Source organism: Saccopteryx leptura, chromosome 10, assembly GCF_036850995.1.
Source record: "Saccopteryx leptura isolate mSacLep1 chromosome 10, mSacLep1_pri_phased_curated, whole genome shotgun sequence".
Lineage (NCBI taxonomy): Eukaryota > Metazoa > Chordata > Mammalia > Chiroptera > Emballonuridae > Saccopteryx > Saccopteryx leptura.
In genome coordinates, this window is record NC_089512.1 from 50627218 (window position 1) to 50648577 (window position 21360).

The following is a 21360-nucleotide window of genomic DNA, read 5'->3' on the forward strand; positions in this document are numbered from 1 at the left end:
TTGGACTGAGATGTGGAAGACCCAGGTTCAAGACCCCGAAGTCGCCAGCTTGAGCTCAATCTCATCTGGTTTGAGCAAGGCTCACCAACTTGCGACCAAGGTCGCTGGCTCGAGCAAGGGATCACTCAGTCTGCTGTAGCCCCCCCTCCCTCAAGGCACAGTTGAGAAATCAATCACTGAACAACTAAGGAGCCACAATGAAGAACTGATGTTTCTCATCTCTCCCTTCCTATCTGTCTGTCCCCATCTGTCCCTCTCTCTGACTCTGTCTCTGCCACAAAAACAAAAACAGAAGAAACAAAACACAAAACCAAAAATGATTTTATTTATTCATTCTAGAAAGAAGAGAAGGTGGGAAGGAACAGGAGGCATCAACTCCCATATGTGCCTTGACCAGGCAAGCCCAGGGTTTTGAACCTGCGACCTCAGCGTTCCAGGTCAACACTATTCACTGCACCACCACAGATCAGGCCAAAGGTCAATGCTTTTATTGAACCTGTCTGCCATATTTTGCATCTACAATAACTTACTTGATAACATACATTTGAAATGTAATCTTTTCCTGCCCCCTCAGGGCAGCCACTTCACCAGCGCAGACAACAAACCCCCTCATTGTTATCTTATGCTTGTTACTGGTTTAAAACAGTTTCTGCCTGACCTGTGGTGGCACAGTGAAATACTAAGGGTCACCAGTTCAAAACCTGGGCTTGCCCCATTGAGGAACATACAAGAAGCAACTATTGTGAGTTGATGCTTCCCGCTCCTCCCCACTCCCCTTTCTCTCTCTCTTTCTCTCTCTCTCTCCTCTCTCTAAAGTCAATAAATAAAATAAGAAGATTTTATTTATTGATTTTACAGTGAGAGAAGAGGGGAGCAAGAAGTATAGTTGCTTCACTTTTGTTGTTCATTGCTTGCTTGTTGGATGTGCTTTGACCTGGCAAGCCCAGGGTTTCAAACCAGAGAGCTCACTGTTCCAGGTCAACACTCTATCTGCTATGCCACCACAGGCCAGGCTTAAAATATATATTATTTGTTCAAAGTGGATCAATAAACACACACATGTTAATTTCTCTCAAAGGTACATATGTAATATACTCTTGTATAAGCTGTATATATTATAATCTAAATTTTAAAGAAAGACTATTATTTTAAAAATAAAGTTGCATGAGTTACACTGACTTAACATAAAACTAAGAATGATCATTGTCTTTTACCTGACCTGTTGTGGCGCAGTGGATAAAGCATCAACCGGGAAGGCTGAGGTCCCCTGTTGGAAACCCTGGGCTTGCCTGGTCAAGGCACATATGGGAGTTGATGCTTCCTGCTCCTCTCCTCTCTCTCTCTAAAACATGAATAAATAAAATCTAAAAAAAAATTAATAAAAGAGTGATCACTGTCTTTTTTATTCATTAAATTAAATTTAATGGGGTGATATTGATCAATAAGAGTACATAGGTTTTAGGTAAACACCTCCATATCATTTGAACTGTTGATTGTGTTGTGTGCCCATCATCCAAAGTCAAATCATTTTCCATCACTGTTTATTTGTCCCTCTTAGAATGACCATTGTTAATGCAACCTTATTACTTACAAGAATCTCTGACACTTCAGTGTCAGGTAGTTTTCATAGAATTTTCATTCCTCACAACTACCTCCAAATTACAGATTAAGAAACTGAGGCTCAGTGCCTGACCTGGGGTGGCAGAGTGGATAAAGCCTAGACCTGGAACGCTGAGGTCCCCTGTTGGAAACCCTGGGTTTGCCAGGTCAAGGCACATACAGAAAGCAACTACAAGTCACTCCTCTCCTTTTCTCTCTCTCTCTCTCCTCTCTCTAAAATTAATAAATAAAATCTCTCTCTCTAGCCCTGGCCAGTTGGCTCAGTGGTAGAGCGTTGGCCTGGCGTGCAGGAGTCCCGGGTTCGATTCCCAGCCAGGGCACACAGGAGAAGCGCCCATCTGCTTCTCCACCCCTTCCTCTCTCCTTCCTCTCTGTCTCTCTCTTCCCCTCCCGCAGCCAAGGCTCCATTGGAGCAAAGTTTGCCTGGGCGCTGAGGATGGTTCTGTGGCCTCTCCCTCAGGCGCTAGAATGGCTCTGGTTGCAACAGAGCGACGCCTCAAGATGGGCAGAGCATCGCCCCCTGGTGGGTGTGCCGGGTGCATCCCGGTCAGGCACATGCGGGAGTCTGTCTGACTGCCTCCCCATTCCAACTTCAGAAAAATACAAAAAAAAAAAAAAAAAATCTCTCTCTCTAAAATAAGAAGAGCCTGACCAGGCGATGGCGCAGTGGATAGAGCGTTGGACTGGGATGCGGAGGACCTAGGTTTGAGACCCCGAGGTCACCAGCTTGAGCGTGGGCTCATCTGGTTTGAGCCAGCCTCACCAGCTTGCACCCAAGGTCACTGGCTTGAGCAAGGGGTTACTCGGTCTGCTGTAGCCCCTCTCATCTCTCTCTGTTCCTGTCTGTCTGTCCCTGTCTATCCCTCTCTCTGACTCTTTCTCTGTCTCTGTAAAAAATAAAAACTAAAAAAAATTAAGCCCTGGCCAGTTGGCTCAGTGGTAGAGAGTCCACCTGCCGTGCAGGAGTCCCGGGTTCGATTCCTGGCCAGGGCACACAGGAGAAGCGCCCATCTGCTTCTCCACCCCTCCCCCTCCCCTTCCTCTCTGTCTCTCTCTTCCCCTCCCGCAGCAGAGGCTCCATTGGAGCAATGTTGGCCCCGCTGAGGATGGCTCCATGGCCTCGCCTCAGGCGCTAGAATGGCTCTGGTCGCAACAGAGCAACGCCCCAGATGGTCAGAGTGTCGCCCCCTGGTGGGCATGCGGGAGTCTGTCTGACTGCCTCCCTGTTTCCAACTTCAGAAAAATACAAAAAAAAAAAAAATTTAAGAAAATTTAAAAAATAAAAATGAAAAAATAAAATAAAAAAAAGAAGCTGAGGCTTAGAGAGGTTAAGCAACTCACTCAAAATCACCAACTAAGATGTGGTGGACCTGGAATGCAGATCTCCACTTGGGAACCTGAGAACCATAGATACAACCTCTACCAGGTGCCAAGCGCTCTCAGCCAATAATTATGCGCAAATAAACAAAACACACCAAGGAGTTACAATGCCTTGGTGGAGCCAGACGCTGGGTTCAAACAACACATTGCCACTTAACAAAGCCATGACTCCACACAAGCGACTCTAGACCTCTAAATCCATTTTCTCCTCTGTAAAATGGGGTAAAAAGATACATGCACTTTATAGGCTATAGGAATAAATGAAGTAATCAATCCCAGGCAAGGGCACGGCACACTGATGGCTTACTGTAACTGCTCATAGCACAGAGAAGGTGGTCATTACTTAGCGACAGATTGACAGCAGAAATCTTTAAAGATCACAAAACACCTTCCAGATGATCGTACTAAGGTCCAGAGAAGGGGCAGTGGCCTGCCCGCGAGCACACAACGAGACACGGGTCCAAAATGTCCCTTTTGTTCTCCAGGAGGCCGACTCACCGAAATGCATCCAGTCCCACTCGCTGAGCGTGTCCATGTTGCGGCACAAATCATCCAGCACCCAAGAGGGCAACTGGTAGATGTAGCAGGACATGACGAGAATGAGACGATTGTCGAAGAAGTTCGCTGGAAAATGAGCCAGACGCCCCAGCACTCGCCTTCCCTTCCGTGGGCTGACACCTCCCCGCCCCGCCGCCCCGCCCCGCCGCCCCGCCCCGCCCCCGCCCGCCCCGCCCCTCCCCGCCCCGCCGCCCCGCGCCGCCCCGCCCCCCCCCCCGCCCCGCCGCCCCGCCCCCCCCCGCCCCGCCGCCCCGCCTCCCGCCTCCCCGCCTCCCCGCCTCCCCGCCTCCCCGCCTCCCCGCCTCCCCGCCTCCCCGCCTCCCCGCCTCCCGCCCCGCCCTGCTTCCCGGGAAGTGGGTGGGACGGGCAATGGGCACCACTGCCTCCGAACCGCGACCTACGGCGCGACGCCATCTGGTGGGTTGGATCCGAGCGGCTGGGAACCAAAAGGGTCAGCGCTAGAAGGGGAAACTGAGGTCCAAAGTGGAGAGTAAATATGGTTAAGGCCATCCGGGGATTCCGTGGCAGTCCTAGGCGGCCTTCTGACTCCACTTCCAGTGCTTTTGGCGCTCTGCCACATATAATTGATTCAACAGATATTCTGTTAATTACTTACTATAGGGTAGGCACTGTTCTAGGTGTTGAAGATACATAAGTAAGAAAACCTGTAAAAGTCCTTGCTTTCATGGGACTTTCACTCCACCTGGAACGCTGAGGTTGCGGATTCAAGATCCTGGGCTTGTTTGGTTAGGACACAAACGAGAAGCAACTGCGACTTGGTACTTCTCGTTCCTCTCTCGCCACTGCCTCTCTCTCTCTCTCTCTCTCTCTCTCTCTCTCTCTCTCAAATCGATAAATAAAATCTTTAAAAAATAAGAAGAATACAGCCTGACCTGTGGTGCTGCAGTGGATAAAACATTAATCTGGGATGCTGAGGTCACTGGTTCAACACTCACCCTCCCCCACCCCTATCCCCACCCTCGCCCCCAGCTTGCCAGGTCTGGCCAGGCAGTGTGCAGTGGATAGAGTGTCGGACTAGGACTCAGAGGACCCAGGCTCGAAACTGGCTTGATCGTGGACTCACCAGTTTGAGCGCAGGGTCGCTGTTGGCTGGAGTCCAAAGGCCACACTGGCTTGAAGCCCAAGGTTGCTGGCTTGACCAAGGGGTCATTCACTCTGCTGGAGCCCCCCCCCCCCCCCCATCAGTCTCTCTCGCTAAAAAAATACACAAAAACATATGAGAAGCAACTACTACAAGTTGATGCTTCGTGTTCCTCCCATCCTTTCTCTCTCTCTCTAAAATCAATAACAAAAATATTTTTAAAAATAATAAAAATACTAAGTAAATTACATAGTATGTTAAAAGGTAGTAAGTGCTATTGCCAAAAAGAAAAAGGCAAGTTGACTAAGGGGAATTAGGAATTCAGAGCTATCAGGGGGAGGACTAATCAAGACAGACTTTATCACAATAATGGCAAATTCATATTGAGCAGCCACTATGTGCCAGACACTATTTTAGGTGCTAAGGATACCTCTGAACAAAATCCCTGCCCAGGAAAAAGACAGATAGTAAGCAATAAAAATGCAAAATAAGTAAATAACAGCATTATAGAAGATGATCAGTAATATTAGATAATAAAAGTAGAGTATGATGAAAGAGAGTGGGGGCGGCTAATTGCATATGCATTATCTTCAAATGTGATAAATATTATTGGAGGAGTATGGTAAGAGGGGCTGTGAATTATTAAATAGGGTAGAACTTATACTAATAATGGCTAGAATTTACTAAATAGACTTCGCCTGGGTTATTTCACTTATTCCTCACAATGACTCCATGAGGTGGGTGTGCTTATTACCCCCATTCTACAGATGAGGAAACTAAGCCACAGAGCTGAGATTTGAAACCTAGCAGTCTGACCCCTGGCTACAGACTGCCTCTTTATTATAATAACTACCATTATCTATAGTAGTGTGCTTTGCATAAATTATTTTATGTAATTCTCATGAGCCCATGCTATGGTTATTATCCCATTTTTACAAAGCTGATGAGCCAGTAAATAGGTTCCAAGAGGTTAGGCAACAGCATGGAGGGCAGATAAACAACTAGAGTACCACTTTGCAGCTGTACTATCAGCTATGCAGTATGCCTGCCAAAGAAGGAAACAAATGAAAGTGAGAAGTCCTGATGTCAAGTTCCAGTTCTGCCACCAACAGGCTTTGTGATTCTAGACAAACCATTTTCATTTCTCAACCCTTGCTTTACACATCTGTAAAATGGGACTAAACATTCTGACTGCTGCCTGACCTGTGGTGGTGCAGTGGGGTAAAGCCTCAACCCAGAATGCTGAGGTTGCCAATTCTAAACCCTGAGCTTGACCAGTCAAGGCACATACAACAAGCAACCAATGAAGAGCTAGATAGAGTGAAGCAACTACTTCTCATTCCCTGCCTAGCCCCGCCTCCTCTCTCTGTAAAATCAATCAATAAATTAAAAAACAAAAAACCTTCCCACTGTTTAGCATAGTGAATCAGAAAAATGGATTAAGTCAATTAGGCAGCCCATATATGTACAACACCTACTCCAGGGTCTTTCTTACACAGATAATGTACTTTAAAAATGGTAAGGGTCATTGCCTGACCTGTGATGGAGCAGTGGATAAAGCATCGACCTGGAATGCTGAGGTGGCCAGCTCGAAACCCTGGGCTTGCCTGGTCAAGGCACACATGGGAGTTGATGCTTCCTGCTCCTCCCCCCTTCTCTCTCTCTCTTTCTTTCTCTCTCTCTCTCTCCTTTCTAAAATCAATAAATAAAGTCTTTTTTTTAAAAAAATGGTAGCTTCCATCATTGATAAGAAAAGTACACAGGAGCCTTGCCCAGGTAGCTCAGTTGGTAAGAGAATCATCTTGATATGCCAAGGTTGCAGGTTTGATCTCCAGTTAGGGCACATACAAGAAGAAACAGCCAATGAATGCATAAGTAAGTGGAACAACAACAAAACTTTTTAATAAGTGGAACAAGAAATCAGTGTTTCTTTCTCTCTCCTCTCTCCCTTCCCCTTTCTCTAAAATCAATTAAAAAAACAACAACAAAAAGTACACAGGAAAGAGTGCTCCACAGCTTGTGAGGCATTTTACTCCCCCAATACATAGACTGTTTTCCCTTGAGTAAAGGACATCAAACTCATTTTAAAAAGAGCGTCCACTGACCTAACCAAGCGGTGGCGCAGTGGATAGAGCATCGGACTGGGACGTGGAGGAGCCAGGTTCAAAGCTCCAAGGTCACTGGCTGGAGCACAGGCTCATCTGGTTTGAGCAAGGCTCACCAGCTTGAGCCCAAGGTTGCTGGCTTAAGCAAGGGGTTCCTTGGTCTGCTGTAGCTCCCCTGCATCAAGGCACATATGAGAAAGCAATCTATGAACAACTAAGGTGACATAGCAAAGAACTGATGCTTCTCATCTCTCTCCCTGTTCAGAATGTCTGTCTGTCCCTATCTGTCCCTCTCTCTGTCTCTGTCAAAAAAAAACAACAAAAAAACACATACTGTGTATATCCATACTCATTTTTATAAGGCTGTTTGATACAATATTACTGTTATATAAATTGATAATCATAAATAAATACAAATGTCTACTGTAAACTGAATATATAATTTTTCTTTAAAACAAAGAAAAGTTCACTTTAGTTACTGTTTCTGTATCTGTGAGGACTGGAGAAAAGAAAGATATTGCATAATTAAGAGTTGTGGTTTTGATTCCACCAAACCCTGTTGCATTATAGTAATGGATACAGCTCTTCTCTCTAGACAGCTTTTCCAAATACAAATTTCACATTTTCCAAATAAGAACTTTTCTTGGTAAGTTACTGATTATGGATATTAATAGAAGTTGACAGAACTGAAGAGTTAAGTCACCAAAAAGAGAAATCTTAGTCGACAATCATGGCAATTCTTGGCTTTATAAACTGTGTTAATACGTTCTCCTATAAACTAGTCCCAATTTCCTTCATGGGACTCCCCGAGATTACTGTAGCATTCTAACAGAAGAGAGTTTAGAGACAACAGTTTAGACTTTGCTGGAAGTAAGTATTTGCTACTTGAGCACTTGTCTTTTTAGAATAATTCCATTCTCTTCTATCTAGTTACATAAACTGTATCTGTGCTCCTGATACAGGGCCAAAGGGGCTTGGTGGTCTCATGACAGGCTGGCTGTATATTAAGGTTGGTTGTGCCTGATCAAGCGGTGGCGCAGTGGATAGAGCATCGGACTGGGATGATTGATGCTTCTCATCTCTCTCCGTTTCTGTCTGTCTGTCCCTATCTATCCCTCCCTCTGACTCTCTCTTTGTCTCTATATATAAAAAAAAAAGGTTGGCTGTGTCATTACAGGTACACTCCATTTGCAGAGGAATCCCATATCCTATCATGCCTGTTGGTGTAGCAGGATAGGCCATTACAGGGGGTGCCATTGTGGCAGCATTCCAAGCAGTTGTTGGTGCTACTTTTGGTTGCCAATTAGATCCTCCAGTTAGCTTCTTTTCACCTGGCTGACTCCAATTTACATCATTCTTAGTGGTTCCATTTCCAATGCCAAGATTGCCCACAAGGTTGGCTAAGACTGAATCCAAGTCATCAGATATTAACTTGTTAGGTGGAAGTTTGGCAACAGGAAGACTCTGGTTCTGAGAAGCCCCTGCTGGTTTGAGAAGTCCACCTAGTTCATCAAAGCCCCCAGAATCTACAATAACGTTGGTAGATTTATTTCCAAACACAGATTCAGAGTCAACATTAAGGCCAGCTGAAGGATGTGGCTGTACAATTGGAGAAGGAGTGAATCCTAGGAAAAAAACAAACAACCAATGCTTCTCTCTTTCTCCCTCCCTTCCCCCCACCCCCCAAGAAATAAATCACCTGACCTGTGGTGGTGCAGTGGATAGAGATTGAACCTGGAATAATGAGGCTGCTTCGAAACCCCACATGGTCAAGGCACATATGAGAAGCAACTACAAGTTGATGCTTCCCGCTCCTCCCCTCATCAAAACCAATAAATAAAACCTTTAGCCTGACCAGGCGGTGGCGCAGTGGATAGAGCGTCGGACTGGGATGCGGAGGACACAGGTTCGAGACACCAAGGTCCCAACTTGAGCGCCAGCTCATCTGGTTTGAACAAAGCTCACCAGCTTGGACCCAAGGTCTTTGGCTCGGTCTACTGAAGGCCCGCGGTTAAGGCACATATGAGAAAGCAATCAATGAACAACTAAGGTGTTGTAACGAAAAACTGATGATTGATGCTTCTCATCTCTCTCTGTTTCTGTCTGTCTGTCCCTATCTATCCCTCTCTCTGACGCTCTCTCTGTCTCTGTAAATAAATAAATTAAAAAAAACACCTTTATTGTTTTTTCTGGCAGTACAGGATCATTGTCCAAAATACAGGAGAGTGAATTAAGAAAAAACCCACCTTTCTCTTTCCTTCTCTTGTGTAGTGAAAAACCTCGTTCCCCAACTTCTCCTGTCAGGGCAGGGGGATTTCTACCCTTCTACCCTTCTCTAGATATTTCTTACGGCTGGATTGGTAATAATAAAATTGACATAAGACTAGATTAACAGGAGAAAAAACCATTTAATATGTGCACACAGGAGAATCACAATATGATGCTCAATTCATAAAATGAAGCTCAAAGAAATGAAGGTCAGATTGGGTAACTTTTATATTATTTACATAAAGAAACGAAAATGTGTGAAAAATTGACAACAAAGAGTGCTGTGAAATAAGTAAATCAGAAAAAGCTAAGAACTATGATTTTACATATAGGTGGATACAAAACTGAGACTCATGGACATAGATAAAAGTGAAGTGGTTACCAGGGGGAGGGGGATGTAGGGAAAGAGGTGGAGGGAAGGGAGTAAAGAGGGACAAATATATGGTGACAGAAAATGATTTGACTTTGAGTGATGGGCACATACACAATCAACAGTTCAAATGCTATAGAAATGTTTACCTGAAACCTATGTATTCTTATTGATCAATGTCATCACATTAAATTTAATTTTATAAATAATTTTTTTTTAAATGTTAGTGCTGCCTGACCAGGTGGTAGTGCAGTGGGTAGTGATGGCCTGCGATGCTGAGGACCCAGGTTTGAAACCCCAAGGTTGCCAGCTTGAGCATGGGATCATAGACATAAATCTAAGGTCACTGCTTGAGCAAGGGGTCACTGGCTTGGCTGGAGCCCCCCAGTCAAGGCACATATGAGAAAGTGGTCAATGAACAACAAAGGTGCCACAACTATGAGTTGATGCTTCTCATCTCTCTCCCTCCCTGTCTACCTGTCCCTGTCTGTCTCTCTCTCTCACTGAAAAAAAAAAAAAGTGCTAATGAAGAGTCTAAGCAAGATTTGGGTATTCATTGATGTGGAATTTAAATAAAGTGGTAAGTTAGAAAGGAGGCATTAAGATTTTCTTATTCTGATTTGTGGCTCTAGCGATGAGTATGTTCTGGATACGAGAAGGACACCTTTCAGAGGAGAGATTTACTTACGGCTTTCAAAGAGGAGATTAGGAAAGGGCAAAATACCTGGCCTGTGGTGGCTCAGTGGATAAACTGTCATCCTGGAATGCTGAGGTCACCAGTTCAAAACCCCAGGCTTGCCTGGTCAAGGCACATATGGAGTTGATGCTTCCTGCTCCTCCCCCCACTTCTCTTTCTCTCCCTCTCCTCTCTAAAATGAATTTAAAAAATCTTAAAGAAAAAAAGGATGGCCCTGGCCGGTTGGCTCGGTGGTAGAGCGTCGGCCTGGCGTGCAGAGGTCCTGGGTTCGATTCCCGGCCAGGGCACATAGGAGAAGCACCCATCTGCTTCTCCACCCCTCCCCCTCTCCTTCCTCTCTGTCTCTTTCTTCCCCTCCCACAGCCAAGACTCCATTGGAGCAAAGATGGCCCGAGCGCTGGTGATGGCTCCTTGGCCTCTGCCCCAGGCGCTAGAGTGGCTCTAGTCGCGACAGAGCGACGCCCCGGATGGGCAGAGCATCGCCCCCTGGTGGGCGTGCCAGGTGGATCCTGGTCGGGCGCATGCGGGAGTCTGTCTGACTGCCTCCCTGTTTCCAGCTTCAGAAAAATACAAAAAAAAAAAAAGAAAGAAAAAAAAAGAAAAAAAGGAAAGGTCAGAGTTCCCCTTTGGCACCTACTGATGATCAAGTAACTTTAATTCAAAGTAATCAATATGCCATTATAGGATATATTGGGGTGGCCTGTCTTGGGCCCCAACACTCCATTCATTACACTGGGGAACAATTTTTTTTTTCATTTTCTGTTGCATGAGGTTTTAGAACTGTTTCTATATATTTCTGCATCGCTGATTCCAAATCTGAAATCCGTTTTTTGGTGCATGCTCTAGTTTTTATGCAATTTTAATTTCTTTTTGGTACAGTTAATGGCATGCATTGGTTTTTAAATTGGAGTTAAGAGCAACAACACTTGGATTGAACATAACCACAAGGCAATTAATGTTTTACACACATCACTTTTACATAATTGTAGTTGTTTTTAAATGTAAAAACTTATTATCTGATAAAAACACCCTCTTATTTGTTTTAAGATTGAATCATGGTTTCTTCAAATAGGTATAAATGTACAAATAGTCCTGACACCTTCTGTTATATATGTGGCTGTTACACACTTCAACGTCAAAGGCGCAATATTTCATCATTTATGACATGTGCATATATTACCTATTTTCAGATGGTTATTCAACTCATCTGCTAGAAGATTATAATGACATAAAAATTGTCCTTGACTTTCTGAAGTATAAGGAGCAAAACTGGATCATTTGTGTGGATCTTAAAATGGTAAATCCTGCTAGGACAACAGAGAAGTTTCACAAAGTATCCTTGCTTTCTGTGTTTGTGGTACAGCCAAGCCCAGGAGAAACACTGGACACACAAAGAGTGGCCAAAATGTGAAGCTCTGGCAGTAGGGATGCAAAATATTGTGAACACATGTAGTTAATCGAGACAGGATCATTTTTCCCCCACATCACATCAAACTTGGCATAATGAAGCAGTTTGTTCAGGCTTTGAATAGAGAAAGTGAATGCTTTCAACATATTATTTCTGCTTTTCCTGCCTTGTCTTTCTAGATGATAAAAGCAGGTGTATTCGATGGACCTCAAATTCAAACCCTCAAATGTGACAAAGAATTGGCCAGGAAGATGAATAAGGAGGAGAAAGCAGCATGGCAGTCTTTTGTGGCAGTTACAAAGAACTTCCTTGGCAACAAAAAAGCAGAAAACTATGAACTTCTGGTTCAAAGGATGCTGTTGGCTTTCCATGACATTGGATGTAACATGAGCGTTAAGATTTACTTCCCGAACAGTCACCTTGATAAGTTTCCCGAAAATCTTGGAGCTGTTAGTGATGAGCAGACTCCTGCTGGAGCATCAAACAAGATTGTCCTGAACAAGTACACAAACACAAGAGCTATAAACGCAAATTTTTGCCTGAATAGAATTTAAATAAGTTTTGAGCAAATTTTATGATTAAAATAAGTGTTTTAATGTTCTATTTCAAAATTGTAGACAAATTCTGATGCAATCATATCTTTTAGTGTATTAGTGTATTTACTGCATTATATAAATTATATTTTCACAAAGATGATGTCTAAGAAGACATTCTACTTCATTATGTTAAACTAAATGTTGAAAATTTTACAATAAGATGAAAACCTAAAATCTTGAATTGCAAAGAAAATGTAGCTTACAGAGAAAAACTAATGTCAGAATTGAGATCAGCACACTCAAATTAGGTAAGAACAAGTGTTTTTGTGGATGCAACAAAAACTTTGTTCCCCGGTGTTATTTTCCTTTAATTCTTTTTTTTTTTTCTTTTTTTCAGAGAGAGGGATAGACAGGGACAGACAGACAGGAACAGAGAGAGATGAGAAGCATCAATCATCAGTTTTTCGTTGCGCGTTGCACCATCTTAGTTGTTCATTGATTGCTTTCTCATATGTGCCTTGACCATGGGCCTTCAGCAGACAGAGTAACCCCTTGCTCAAGCCAACGACTTTTGGGTCCAAGCTGGTGAGCTTTGCTCAAACCAGATGAGCCCGTGCTCAAGCTGGTGACCTCGGGTCTCGAACCTGGGTCCTCCACATCCCAGTCCGACGCTCTATCCACTGCGCCACCACCTGGTCAGGCCCCGGTGTTATTTTCATATAGAACATTTCACTTTGACACTTCTGGGTGTTTTCCCTTCACAAACAAGCTATTCTCTGTGACACCAGCTGAGTGACCCACAATTTAACTCAATTCTGACCATGTTGACCTGGAGATAACATCAGATCCCACAGGTTAGGGGATCCCCACAAGACTATTCCCACCCCATTTCAGGTCCCAATCACAAGTAGTAGGTTCCCAGATTACCCACACTTCTGTCCACCTTGGCTACAAATTTGAGGTTCCCACAACCCCCTCCTCATATTCAATTAATTTTCTATAGGCTGATCAGTGGTGGTGCAATGGATAAAGTGTTGACCTGGAAAACTGAGGTCCCTGGTCACCAGCTTGAATGCGAGCTTGTCAGCTGGAGCAGGGGGTTGCTGGCTTGAGCATGGGATCATTGACATGGTCCCAAGGTCGCTGGCTTGAGCAAGGGTACCTGGCTCAACTTGAGCCCCCTGGTCAAGTCATGTGTGAGAAGCAATCAATGAACAACTAAAGTGAAGCAACTAGGAGTTGATACTTCCTATCTCATTCTTCTCTCTCTCTCTCTCTACCCTTCTCTCTCTATATCTCAAAAAAAAAATGCTAGAGAGGCTCACAGAACTTAGGGAAACACTTATGTTTATCAGTTTTTAAAAGGATGTGGGGTCCCCAGTGTAGAAGCTTCTGTCACTATGGAGTTGGGGTGCATTACCCTCCTGGAGTAGATGTGTTACCAAACACATGGGGTTCACAGCTTGGGGTATTCAGTTGGAATACCAGAAGTGGTGGTGGCAAGATAGGAAGGAAGAGAGATGAGAAGCATCAACTCTTCGTTGTGACACCTTGACGGGGGTGGGAGGAACTACAGCAGACCGAGTGACTCCTTGCTCGAGTCAGTGACCTTGCGCTCAAGCTGGTGAGCCTTGCTCAAACCAGATGAGCCTGTGCTCAAGCTGGCGACCTCAGGGGTCTTGAACCTGGGTCTTCCACGTCCCAGTCCGACGCTCTATCCACTGCGCCACCGCCTGGTCAGGCCAAGATAGTTTTATTTACTTGTAGCAAGTAAAGGAGACCTGGGATTCAGATCCAAAGCTCTGACTCCCCAAAAGGAGACATATACTATTTGGCCAATTACAGGTTGATTTCTTCTTTGCAGCTGGCTACACTTAATTAGTTGGGTTCCTTTCAAGCTCATGGTGTTTATAGCTGGTCTGCAAAATACTGTGCTACATTTTAACATTAAGCAAGAATAGCACTTGGTGTCCTGGCTGGGTAGTTCAGTTGGTTGGTGCATCACCTGGATATGCCTAGGTTGTGGGTTCAACCCCAGTCAGGGCATGTACAGGAGTCAACCAGTGGATGGATATCTAAGTGGAACAACAAAAAGATGCTTCTACCTCCCTTCCTCCCTCTCTAAATCAATCAATAAAAATAATAATAATAAAAGAATGGCATTTAGTAAGAATGGCCCAGACCTTCAGACCTTTGGCCTATCTAACAGATGTGTTAGCCCACCTGGAAGTTCTCTAACCCCATTGCCACTGGGACTTCCATGGAAAATTCCTGATGTAGACATAACCAATTATTATTTTTTCCCTTCTTTTCCAAGTAAGAGGATGAGAGCTAAAGAAACACACTCCTGCATGTACCCCAACTGGGATCCACCTGGCACAACCTGTCTAGGGACGAGGCTCTGCCCATCTGAGGCCAATGCTTACAACCGAGCTATTTTTAGCGCCTGAGGCAGAGGCTCCATGGAGCCATCTTCAGCCCCTGGGGCTAATGTGCTCGAACCAATCAAGCCATGGCTGCAGGAGAGAGAGAGAGAGAGAGAGAGAGAGAGAGAGAGAGAGAGAAATAGAGAAGTAGATGGTTGCTTCTCCTGTGTGCTCTGTCCAGGAATCAAACAGAGAAGTAAATGGTTGCTTCTCCTGTGTGCTCTGTCCAGGAATCAAACCTGGGAGATCTACACGCTGGGCCAATGCTCTACCACTGAGCCAACCAGCCAGGGTTGGCATAATCCATTATTAATCTACATATAGTCTTTTCCTTCTCTGGATAAGTAGAGGGTGGGGCAGAGCTGAACATTCCAAGTTTCTAATAATGTTTTTGTCTTTCTGGTGACCAGCCTCCATCCAGGAGTCATCTAGGAGTTTACCAAGAGTCATCTCATTAGAACAAATGTGTTCCTAGTGCTCTTACCACTTAAAAATTTGCAAGGGTTTTAGGAGTCCTATGCCAGGAACAAGATACATAGGTGTATGTGTGTGTGTCTATGCATAAATGTATTTTGTCTATTATCTCAGAAAAAGGGAGAGGGAGAAAAAAAATGAACACCTTCCCATAGTCTCATCCCTGGGGGAACCACCATTATTAATTGTTTGGAGTATATACTTTCACATGTTTTTAGATTTCTATAAAATTAATTTTTTAAACAGAAACATTTTCAAAAAATTATTGAGTTTAGAGAGAGTTAAAGAGAGAGGGAGAAAAACATCAATTTGTTGTTTTACTTATTTATGCATTCATTGGTTGACTCTTGTATGTGCCCTGACCGGAGATTTAACTTGCAACCTTGGTGTATTGGGACAATGCTCCAACCAATTGAGCTACTGTAGCCCAGGGCTTAAGCATAAGAATTTTAAACACATTAAATTTCCTGTAAACCTTCTTTAATCAATAATAAATAATTCTTGCCCTAGCTGGGTAGCTAAGTTGGGTACAGTGTCGTCCCAATATGCCACAGTTGCGGGTTTGATCCCAGTCAGGGCACATACAAGAATCAACAGTGAATGCATAAATCAGTGAAACAACAAATTAATGTTTCTCTCTCTCCCCCATCCTTCTCTCTCTAAAAATCAATAAATAATATTATTAGTAATAAATAATTCTTCATATCAGTAAATAAACATCTACCTTTTCATCTTTAATGGCTTACTTGGGAGCACCACATTTTATTTGGCCAATCTCCCATCAATGTAACTTTATTTCCAGTATTAGTGTCTGTTCCAGAGAGTTTAGCTTTCTCATCTACAGAAGGAATAAGACAGTCCTAATGTCTAGCAAGGAAAATCATAGTCCTGATCGGGTGGCTTAGTAGGTAAGGACCCTTATAGTAAAAGCCAGGATGTGAGCTCTGGTTCCCATGAGAAACTGCAAGCAGCACTAGCTCCCCTGTCCTAGGCAGTCCGCCTGGGTGCCAGCTCCCTCGTATATTTGGGCTAGTTTAGCCTTAGTTCCCAGGAGCTTCTAGGTCAGACACCCAGAAGATCGCCTTTTAGGGCATGGGTTAACCAACACAGAAAGTTGACATCACCAAACAGATGTAATGGTTAATGTGATACTGGCCCCATGCCACTATTGTACCTAAGCTCTATATCTACCTGTGCCAGCACTGCCAGAAAGGAGAAGAGAGACGGAAGGCACCAGAATTCAGATGACTGAGTAGACTTTAGGAATGAGAATTCAGGAGACTTGAGATTTGAGACTAAGGAGGCTGGGGTGGAGGGGCATCAGAAGCAGAGATGAAGCAGCAATAAAGCATTGAAAAATGTACTGCCTGACCAGGCGGTGAAGCAGTGGATAGAGCGTCAGACTGGGATGCGGAGGACCCCAGTTCGAGACCCCAAGGTCACCAGCTTGAACGTGGGTTCATCTGGTTTGAGCAAAGCTTACCAGCTTGGACTCAAGGTCGCTGGCTCGAGTAAGGGGTTACTTGGTCTGCTGTAGCCCCACGGTCAAGGTACATACGAGAAATCAATCAATGAACAACTAAAGCAGGGGTCCCCAAACTTTTTATACAGGGGGCCAGTTCACTGTCCCTCAGACCATTGGAGGGCCGGACTATAAAAAAAACTATGAACAAATTCCTATGCACACTGCACATATCTTATTTTAAAGTAAAAAAACAAAACGGGGCCTGACCTGTAGTGGCGCAGTGGATAAAGCATCAACCTGGAAACACTGAGGTTGCTGGTTCAAAACCCTGGGCTTGCCTGGTCAAGGCACATATGGGAGTCGATGCTTCCTGCTCCTTCCCCCTTCTCTCTCTCTCTGTCTCCTCTAAAATAAATAAAAAATAAAAAAATAATTAAAAAAAAACAAAAAACAAAAAAAAAAACAAAACGGGAACAAATACAATATTTAAAATAAAGAACAAGTAAATTTAAATCAACAAACTGACCAATATTTCAATGGGAACTATGCTCCTCTCACTGACCATCAATGAAAGAGGTACCCTTCCAGAAGTGCGGCGGGGGCCAGAATAATGGCCTAAGGGGGCCGCATGTGGCCCGCAGGCCATAGTTTGGGGACCCCTGAACTAAAGTGTCGCAACGAAAAACTAATGATTGATACTTCTCATCTCTCTCTGTTCCTGTCTGTCCCTGTCTATCCCTCTCTCTTACTCTCTCTCTGTCTCTGTAAAAATAAATAAATAAATAAATAAATAAAAATAAAAAAGTAAAATGTACTGCCTTGCCTTCGGCTCCTCATGCTTTTTTCTTCATCTTGGGGATCTCACCACCTAAATCATCCCTTGTGGAGCAGGTGTGCTCTGACAAGCATCATCCCAGTGCACTGAGGTTAGTCACCGTTTTAATTCCCAGTCAGGGCACATGTGAGAAGCAATCAATGAGTGCACAACTAATTAGAACAATGAGTTGATGATTCTTTTTCTCTCTCTCTCACTTTCTTTCTTTCCCCTTACCCCCTTTTTCCCTCTCTCTCTCTCTCAATCAGTGGAAAATTTTTTTTAAATTCCTAGCCGAGAGCTTGATTGAATAGAGCATTGTTCCAAAGCACAGAGATTACCAGATCAATCCCCAATCAGGGCACCTACAGGAACAGATTGATGTTCCCATCTCCCTCTCTCTCTCAAGTTAATAAAATAAACATTAAAATAAAAAATAGTTAAGCCTGACCAGGCGGTGGCACAGTGGATAGAACGACAGCCTGTGAAGCTGAGGACCCAGGTTCATACCCCAAGGTCACCGGCTTAAACATGGGCTCATCAGCTTGAGCATGGGTTCACCAGCTTGAGGGCAAGGTCACAGGCTTGAGGGCAAGGTCACAGGCTTGAGCATGGGATCATAGATATGACCCCATGGACACTGGATTGAGCTCAAAGGTTGCTGGCTTGAAGCCCAAGGTTGCTGGCTTGAGCAAGGGGTCACTGGCTCGATTGGAGCCCCCGATGAGGCACATATGAGAAAGCAATCAATGAACTAAGGTGCCACAACAAAGAATTGATGCTTCTCATCTCTCTCCCTTCCTGTCTGTCCACATCTCTCCCTCTCTCTGGCTGAAAAAAAAAAGAAGAAAAAAAGTGAACTTATTTGCCCTGTCCAGATCTGTTGTCCCACAATGCAAAGGTTGCATGGTCAATTCCTAGTCTGGGTACATAGGAACGGATCAATGTTCCTGTCTCTCCTTCTCTCTCTCTCTCTCTCTCTCTCTCTGAGTCAATAAAATAAACATTTTTTTAAAAAAGGAGAAAAAATGAGGGATTTATTTGTCCTGGCCATATAGCTGTGTTGTTTAGCATGTCGTCTCACAATGCAAAGGGTGCAGGTTCAATTCCTGGTCAGGGCACATACAGAAACAGATCAATGTTTCTGTCTCTCTCCCTTCCTTTCTCTCTTAAATCAATATTTTTTTTTTTTTTTACAGAAACAGAGAGAGAGTCAGAGAGAGGGATAGATAGGGACAGACAGACAGGAATGGAAAGAGATGAGAAGCATCAATCATTAGTTTTTCGTTGCGACACCTTAGTTATTCATTGATTGCTTTCTCATATGTGCTTTGACCGTGGGGCTTCAGCAGACCGAGTAACCCCTTGCTCTAGCCAGCGACCTTGGGTCCAAGCTGGTGAGCTTTGCTCAACCGCTCAAGCTGGCGACCTCAGAGTCTCGAACCACGGTCCTCCTCAGCCCAGTCCAACGCTCTATCCACTGCGCCATTGCCTGATCAGGCAAATAATTTTTTTTTTAGAAAAGTAAAATCAGCCTGACCAGGTAGTGGCACAGTGGATAGAGAGTCAGACTAGGACTCAGAGGGCCCAGGTTTGAAACCCAAGGTCACTGGCTTGAGAATGGGCTCATCCGCTGGAGCGTGGGCTCATCTGGCTGGAGCGCAGGGTCGCTGACTTGAGTGTAGGATCAAAGACATGACCCCATGGTCACTGGCTTGAGCTCAAAGGTCGCTGGCTTGAAGCCAAAGGTTGCTGGCTTGAGCCCAAGGTCGCTGGCTTGAGCCCAAGATCGCTGGCTTGAGCAAGGGGTCACTTGCTCTGCTGTAGCCCCCTGGTCAAGGCACATATGAGAAAGCAATCAATGAACAACTAAGGTGCCGCAACAAAGAATTGATGCTTCTCATCTCTCCCTTCCTGTCTGTCTCTATCTGTCCCTCTCTCTCTCTCTGTCTCTTAAAAAAGAAAAAAGAAAAGAAAAATCATAAACCAGTATTTGGAAAACTGCTGGCCCAGGGGCACACTAGACCACCCTCAAAATTCTCCCCACTCCCTATCGTTGCTACAGGACAGAGTAGGCTAGAATAACCTTTAGTTCCTATCTATGCTTCTGAGCAATGAATAACTACAGTGAGTATTCTCAACATGCTTGGGTTGTACCTAGGTAATGATCACCCTCCTACAGGTGAAGATGTCATCCCATGTCACTCCCTACCAAGCAAACTGCTGCTAAACTATCGTTTGCCCAATTAACTCTACTTCAATTTATCTGAAAATAAAATGGTTCATTAGGATTTCCTCTGAAAGTTTCTGCAGTCTTAGGTCTCTTATTAACATCTGTGGACCAGCCCCAGTCCTTTAGGATTGTTAACTTCTCCCAACAAAACAATCTTTGATGTTTTCTACCTAAAGTCTGGGGAGCGAGTATATTGCTATTTGATATTTGTTTGTATGTTAAACAGACAAAAGTTTTCCTGAGGTTTCAGGGACTAAGTTCTGAAATAAGTTTTTTGGGTTTCCCTGTTAAATATCCAGCGCTATTGCCCAAGCTTTTTGATTACCACAAGTGTACCTAATTTTTCTGTGCTCTGCCAATGGATTACTGGGAGGAGTGGTGAGGGTGGGAGGGGCTCCCATGAAAATATTTTGTTGGGGCAGGGAGTTTAGGTGCACCGACAGAAAGGGGAAATAGCGAAGGGTGAACATGAAGCCTCATGACTTGCAGAGAGGGACTGAGGTGGTAAGAATCCTAAGAAAGAAACCTAACATGAAAGTATCTGGAAAGCTCACTGGGATTCTTATGTCTTGAGTGCAAAACATTAATAACTATTTCATATCCTCAGTGCACTGATTTCTAGCCCAGTACCCCGTCCTTTTATCACTTTCTCAATGTAAGCACTGGTGAAATACAAACCACTTATCTTTTTTTTTTTTTTTTTTTTTCATTTTTCTGAAGCTAGAAACGGGAAGGCAGTCAGACAGACTCCCGCATGCGCCCGACCGGGATCCACCCGGCATGCCCACCAGGGGACGATGTTCTGCCCATCTGGGGCGTCGCTCTGTTGCATCCAGATCCATTCTAGCGCCTGAGGCAGGGGCCACAGAGCCATCCCCAGCGCCCGGGCCATCTTTGCTCCAATGGAGCCTTGGCTGCAGGAGGGGAAGAGAGAGACAGAGAGGAAGGAGAGGGGGAGGGGTGGAGAAGCAGATGGGCGCTTCTCCTGTGTGCCCTGGCCGGGAATCGAACCCGGGACTCCTGCATGCCAGGCCGACGCTCTACCACTGAGCCAACCGGCCAGGGCCGACACTTATCTTTTTTAATACAGTACTTTATTTTTTATTTATTTATTTTTTTTTTACAGAGGCAGAGATAGACAGGGACAGACAGACAGGAATGGAGAGAGATGAGAAGCATCAATCATCAGTTTCTCGTTGCGCATTGCGCCTTCTTAGTTGTTCATTGATTGCTTTCTCACATGTGCCTTGACCGCGGGCCTTCAGCAAACCGAGTAACCCCCTGCTGGAGCCAGCGACCTTGGGTCCAAGCTGGTGAGCTCTTTGCTCAAGCCAGATGAGCCCGCGCTCAAGCTGGCGACCTCGGGGTCTCGAACCTGGGTCCTTCCGCATCCCAGTCCGACGCTCTATCCACTGCGCCACCACCTGGTCAGGCCAGTACTTTATTTTTTAGAGCAGGTTTAGGTTTATAGCATAACTGACAGGAAGGTACAGGGATTTCCCATACCTCTTGCCCACACACATACACAGTAGCTTCTATTATCAGCATCCCCACCAAACTGACACACTTGCTATAAATAATGAACCTATACTGGCACATCATTATCACCCAAAGTCCACAGTTTACCTTAAAGTTCACTCTTGGTGTTGTACAATCTATGGGGTTGGACAAATGTATAATGTCACAGACCATGTAGTGTAGTATATACCAATAGTATAGTATATGATACTATAGAAACATACAGATGTTTCACTGTCCTAAAAAATCCTGTGATCTATTCACCCCACTCCCCCAAACCCTGACAACCACTCATGTTTTTACTCTGTAATTTTGCCTTTTCCTTAATATTGTATAGTTCGAATTATACAGTATATGACCTTTTCAGATTGGCTTTTTCACTTAGT

General features: G+C 44.5%; 1 protein-coding gene and 1 pseudogene across 2 annotated transcripts in view; one reads left to right on the forward strand and one right to left on the reverse strand.

Annotated features, from left to right (window-relative positions):
* Nucleotides 1-3671, reverse strand: part of IRAK2 (interleukin 1 receptor associated kinase 2) — an 86584-nt gene extending 82913 nt beyond the window's left edge. For both annotated transcript variants that reach the window (XM_066351527.1, XM_066351526.1), the window contains exon 1: nucleotides 3499-3671. In XM_066351527.1, the coding sequence (XP_066207624.1) occupies nucleotides 3499-3592 (94 nt within the window). In that variant the 5' untranslated portion in view covers nucleotides 3593-3671. The remainder of the gene's footprint in view (nucleotides 1-3498) is intronic.
* Nucleotides 1-21360, forward strand: part of LOC136382484 (metallothionein-1A-like) — a 269363-nt pseudogene that overhangs the window by 148541 nt on the left and 99462 nt on the right.